The sequence below is a fragment of the Sander lucioperca genome, chromosome 14 (genome assembly GCF_008315115.2).
Source record: "Sander lucioperca isolate FBNREF2018 chromosome 14, SLUC_FBN_1.2, whole genome shotgun sequence".
Lineage (NCBI taxonomy): Eukaryota > Metazoa > Chordata > Actinopteri > Perciformes > Percidae > Sander > Sander lucioperca.
Genome location: NC_050186.1, coordinates 15170103 through 15176614, shown reverse-complemented (window position 1 = coordinate 15176614; position 6512 = coordinate 15170103). Strand labels below are relative to the sequence as shown.

Genomic DNA, 6512 nt, shown 5'->3' with positions numbered 1-6512 from the left:
TCCAAGCAAGCACTCGCATCAGATGGATAAAGCAAGAAAAGCTATGCAGCAATAAATACTGCTACATGCCTTTATAGAATCATATCTGTAAGTAAACATGTCTGTTTAATTACAATAACAATGTTAGAAGGTGCTTACTTTTCTTGCTGTTTAAAGAGATTTTTTTTTCTGCACATACAGCAACACGTTTTCAGTTATGAACTTTTTTATTGGATTTGAAGAACTGCAATATTATTGTAAGATATTTTCATAAGAAGTGTTCAAAAGTTATAATTAGGACCAAAATACCCCCACTCCTGCATTAAATTGTGACAATGTAGACCAAAGACGTTGTTTTACAAAATTAAGAAGTCTGGATTTTGAAAATAACCACACCACAGTAAAATATGATTGTTTGGACCCGCCTGCTAAGTACACTGGATGAAGTAAATACATCTTTAAAAGCTGAAAACACGCTTATATCTTTTATCTGTCTGCACAGAAAATGGTATTTTTTAAAATGTATTATGCATTTGTTTATTTATTTTTTTGTTTTGGGTTACATACCTGAACTATACTGGAACTACTGCATTCCATAGCCAATGTTTTTGGTTCTGTGGGTTGGTTGATTGATTTTTCACATGAAAACGTACAGTTACAATTCCAGTGAAATGTAATCCCATCAGCTCCTTTCTAATTTATGCATTATTCATCATAAAGCAGAATGGTGCCGCCAGATTGGTACACAGAAAAAAAAGTCAATCAGTTGAATGGAGCCGGAATTTCAGGATCCAGCCAAGTCTCAGCAAAGGGACACCACATCACACCTAACCACTAATCACATCTTACAGACAAAAGCTGCCATTTTAATCTTAATATGACCCACAGTATTATTTCCCACAGTGGAACACTTGATCACATTTCCCATTTTAGGGACAATATAGTACAGTGTGAGGCACTATTTAACATTTAGTTAGTTCTTATTTCACTGTCACACATTGAAGACAAGTGTTTATTCTACTGTCAGAAATCTTGCTACTTCTGTCATCTCAGATAGAAATCCATCAGTTCAAGCTATGGAAGGGTTAGAGTTTACAGTGTACGAGCAAGTGAATGTGTCATTCTGCAACTCATGATGTTTCCAAAAACAATAAAACCGACTATATAATATTCATTCAACAACAACAACAACAAAAAAGCATTTGCAGTGTCTCCTTTTGTTCACGGTCCGTAAGGTATCTCAATAGCCTTAAGGCCACCCAGATATTTAATGCAAAGTTTATGGCTCTCTTTTGAAATATTATCAAGTAGTTAACCTTGCCTGCCAAGATGACCCCTGGCAAGAACTCTGGGAAATGAACCACTGAATGTCTGGTCAATAGGGTAATTATGTCAGAGAAGGTCAAACTGCGGTGATTTACATAGAAAATGAGCAGACACACATTCTGAATGGTAAAGTACATCCCAACACTTACTGGAAATGATCTGTGGATACTTTTAAACGGTAAATCTAAAATTTGTCTTTTTACATTATTGGAGCATTATGTGAAATAGCAGTTGATAAAAGAGAGACTATATTCACATAAGTGACCAGCAGCTCGTAGTGGTGGAATTTACTCAAGTAGGGACAACTTTGAAGTACTTTAGTTGAGCATTTATCTTTAATGTATACTTCCATCCACTACATTCCTGATGGAAATACTGTACTTTTTATGCCACGTTCATCTGACAGCTACTAGTTACCTTTCTACATAATTAAAATGTTCTGTCAAAACATATGATCAGTTTATAAAATATCATGCTTTGTTTTTGGTAAAATTACACAACCGTTGCCTAGATACAGTGGTGGAAAGTAATAATAATTTTATTTGTATAACACTTTACATGAATAATGCAGCACAATGTGCTTTGCAATAAAGAAATGACATGACATAGAATAAGAATAAAACAGGGATAGAATGCCACAATCCATGCAAAATTAGCTGGAAAACAAAACATGCTTCATAGTAGTAAAAGAAATAACATAAGATTAAAAAGAAAATACATAATGGACGGAAAATAAACCCCACTGAATAAAAATATGAATACAAATGAAGTTAACAATATTAAAATCAGTGCCCATATTTGCAGCAACAGTTGTGGAGATTTGCAGTAAGTACATTCACTCAGTTACTGTGCTAGAGTACAGTACTTTACTTACGTATTTAAATTTTATTTAAACTTTTTTAGAAGAAAATGTCATTTTTACTCCTCTATATTATTTGACAGCTATACAAATTCAGGTTTAAAGACCTATTGCCACAACCTCTGCCTCTGTGTCATTCCCCAGGCCTCTGCATTTCTATGATGCCTTGCAGTCATTGCCATACTCTACCTGTCCCCCAGATGGCCGCAGACTTTTCCACCTGTCCCAGTCGCTTGACTCCCACACACACCTGCTCACCCGTGTCTCATTTCCTCAATGATCCTGTCAGTTTATACCAGCCCCTTCTCTCCAGTCAGTGCCAGATTGTCATTGTTGTTATGTTGTGCGCAGCCTTTGCATTCAGCCACCTGTTCCTGGCCTGCTCACCAGTTGTGCCCTCTTGGATTTATTACACTGTTTGGACTGCCATCTCGTTGCAAACTTGTAGCCTGTTCCTGACCATTACCTCCAGAAAATTTCCTTTCATGCTTGCCTTGTGTGTGTTTGTCTGCATTTGAGTCCCCCTCCCTCTATTGCTTGAATTTACCAAAATGTGACAGCTATGATGACTCTAAAAATATGATCCATTATACAGTAAATTAAATAACTCAAAGTATGTATTATAAGAGCTTCACCTTAGCCAACTACCACATTAAGTTATTCACATACATCATTAATAATTATCCAATAGTAGGCGGCAACGTGACAGAAGTCAATTTGCCTGCATACTTTGTACTTAAAGTAAATGGCACTAATTTTGCTGCAAAAGTACAGTTTTGAATTCAAGATTTACGTGAAATGGTGGATTTTTACTGAGTGGTATTGCTAGTTTAGGTATAGGATCGGAATACCTATTCCACGTCTATTTATAGGGGCTACATAATTTAAATCCTGCTTATGTGCTAGCCTATTATTGATCTAAAATGTAATTTGCATTAATAAATCACTCTGAAAGTCTTCTGAAAATGAATACATTAAATACTGTACATGGAATACTTTACTTTTGTTGTAGGCCTAATTTAGGTGCATTGTTACTTAAGAAAATTATCTAAATATATTCCTTCAGGCTAATCACTCCATTATAAGCACTAAAGTGGATTAAATAATTTGAAAATGGACATTTGGAAAGAAGTAGCCTGATTTAACTGAGCTACTCCCTGCTTAATTGGCAATTGGACACCAATCACAGGCCATATGCTCATAGGCTGAAGACAGGCATCAATTAGGAAAAACGTAATTTTCCAGACAAGGCCACTGGCAAGAGCTCCAAGGCAATGGTGTCGATTTCAGTGGACACATTTCTGTACAGAACACAAGCTCGGGTGTAGCTGAAAATGTGAAGAAGAAGAAAAACAGGCAGAGAGAGATAATTGAAAGATGTTGTTTTCACACTAGTGAAGCGCGTGAGCATATGCGCACACACCTTTGTAATTTTTCAACAGGTCCACAGGGGCTTCTCTCTCTCTCTCTCTCTCTCTCTCTCTCTCGCTCTCTCGCTCTCTCTCTCTCTCTGAAAAACCCAAAGCTGTTAGCTCGCGCGCGCGCGCTCTGTCCCCACTCTCGCGCAACAGAGTGCGGACTGTCGAGAGCTCCGCACCACTTTCCATCTCTCCGCACTGCGATTCCGTGAGGTTGACGGCTCTCCTGGCGGACACTAACTACCCAAACACCTGGACAGAACGTCCGTCGGGGGCACGGTAACGTGTTTAGAGGTGCCTCGAGCAGACGACAAATGCTGGAGACCCGAGTCCAGTGCCCCCAGACCCGATGGGGAGGGAGAGACGCAGAGCAGTGATGGGACAGTTTTCGGGAGGATGCTACCTGAGTTTTGGCATCCTCGTGCTTCTCGGTTCGCAAGTCCCCGCCACGTTAGCAAGAGGTAAGCACAGCACAAACACACTCTTGGGTGAGCTGAATGTTTTTTATCACATGGGGGTGTCTCAGTCTTCGAGAATAAACTCGAGAGAAAAAAAGACGTTGACGTGTCTGTGTGACAGACTGCTTTTTGTAGCTATGGTTTCAGTGTGTTTGGCTTTTGAAAAGTGATATTACAAGCCGGTGTTAACAGTTTGTGTGCCTGCGTGTGACAGTATCAAAAAAGTAGACATTCCTCAGCTTGCATGTAATTATGACAAGTTTTTATTTGTAATGCGACACGCGCTGGCTGGTGTCTGAGTAATGTGGTTCCTTTTGAGAAGATTGGTGTTTTTAAAGGTTAAAACGGTGTCGAGTTCCGTTAAACGCACTGTGGAAATTGATAATCCGTTTGGCGAGCAGTTTTGTTCACAGAACAGAAGATAGTATTCGCTCTGCTCTGCTGCCCTTTGCAACTGTAATGGAAAGGGAGATCCATATCTTAACCCAACCAAAGCCCACTGTGCGAGTCATGTTTCACAATTCATTTTTGTGACAGGTTTGACATTTTTAGCTGCTAAAGCCATGTTGACAGTTGCTAGAGGGTCTCATTAAACACATGAAGACAATTGCTTGAGGGCTGTGCTCACTTCTGAAACTTGTAGTTGATATTAGTTGCTTTTTGTTTGTTCATTCTAAATGTCATATTAATAAAAAGCTAGGTGATCCAGTGTGTATACAAGTTGGTCAAAAGGTGGTTCTATAGGGTAATACACACATTGGTGTTGTATTTATCTGATAACATTTTGTGATGTAAGACTGAGATGTGCATTGTCTAAAAATGTTTCCATTTGGTCAGTGAATAGATTATTATGAAATATTTTCCCTTTCTTTGGCTGAATCTGTCCTGACCTATTGACATCCATTTAGCTCACATGGCAGTGAAACAAAGATGCATTTGCAAGTCAATTAGTTAACTCGCCCTTAAGGTTTTCATTTTTTTTACATCCCAAGTTCAGAAATTAGCTTCAACTTTGAAATTTGCATAGCATAAATATTAGATTATGCATACGTATCTTCAGGGCAACTTTGCATGTAGAGATCAAGAGGTTTTTTTGTCATTTATTTTTTATGTTAGTCTGAAAGGCGTTAAATATAACCTTTTTCAAAACCTTACACTGCACATTGTATTAACTTGACCAGCATTTTCACAGTGGCTATGTTTTCATGTAAAGCATTGCACGATATTTAAAAATGAGTGACCTATGCTTGTCAAAAAAACAAAAACAATGTTGTGAATGCATGAAAGTGAAATGTGCCTGTGCGTGCAAAATGTAGTTTTCATAAGCTGCATAGGTATATGTTGTTACATACATACATCGGCCTGGTTTTAGAGTGGCGTCTGCGATGGCTCTGTGCCAGGCTGTGAAATAAATATTTATGTTGTGCAATAATGTGGATGTCAACAGTCAAACACTTTATGCAGAAATCAAATGAGATGAAATAGAAAAGGCAGACTCCACAAAAAAAACTGATGAAATAATGTAAAACATACGGGCAAAGCTAAGTTATGGAGCATGGTTGAAATATGAATTAAGTTCTCTAGCCACATACACGTATAAACTCCCCTACAGTAGAACATTTATTTCTCAATTAGAAGCCAGGTTATAATTCAGTAATCCAAATTTATTCTCCATGTCTTGCAAGGACAAGACCTTATTACTCACCTGCAGCATACAATTTAAAGCTAGGCACACTGAGAGACCACAAAGTGACGAGAACACACTTAGCCCCATGGAGAAACCTGTAATCAGTGCCCACAGGTGGATTCATGGAGGAGACGGGGCTGATGAAATGTTGAGCAGCAATGAACATAACAGACGTTTGCATTGTGATCAGTAAAGCATAAGTGTTGGCAGTGAAAGGGTGACCAAGAGCACCACAGCTTGGATATGTATATTTGTATGTAGAGTGTGTCACGTGAGCGTAGCTACACAACAACAAGAATCATCTGTGTGCGGGATTGTGGCTTCGTAGGCGTTTCTCTGAGTTCCGCTTGTGACTGAATTCATTTCTTTTTGGATGATTCATGTTGAAAAAAAGAGCTTTTCATGATTTCAAAAAAGGCTCAATTGTCACATTTCAACCGAGGCCAACCTCAAAACAATTTGACATGTCATACATGGAATTTAGTTCCATGGAAAGACGGAGAGCTTGCACAACAATGTCACAAAAGCATAAAGCATGGTCCTAATGTTAAGTAGATTATGGTTGCAACTGGGTATTATGATATCGCCAAAATCATATAAAATTGTCTGTAGTTTATATTTTCCTATACCGTTTCTATCGCAGTGTCGAAAAACCAGAAGCCGAACTGCAATACATCGTTATTTACATTATTTGGACAACGCTTTATGTTCCGATCCTTGCATGGTATATTTATTTTGCACTAAAGTTCTTAAATGAGAAAATATTCAGTACTTTTCTGTTAGGT

The 6512-nt window shown here is 38.2% G+C and overlaps 1 protein-coding gene across 1 annotated transcript in view; it reads left to right on the top strand.

Moving 5' to 3' along the window:
• The first annotated feature begins 3695 nt into the window (after positions 1–3695).
• LOC116063022 (netrin receptor UNC5D-like) overlaps positions 3696–6512 on the top strand; it is a 188322-nt gene continuing 185505 nt past the window's right edge. The window contains exon 1 of the mRNA XM_031317870.2: positions 3696–4043. Coding sequence (XP_031173730.1) covers positions 3932–4043 — 112 coding nt within the window. The 5' untranslated portion in view covers positions 3696–3931. The remainder of the gene's footprint in view (positions 4044–6512) is intronic.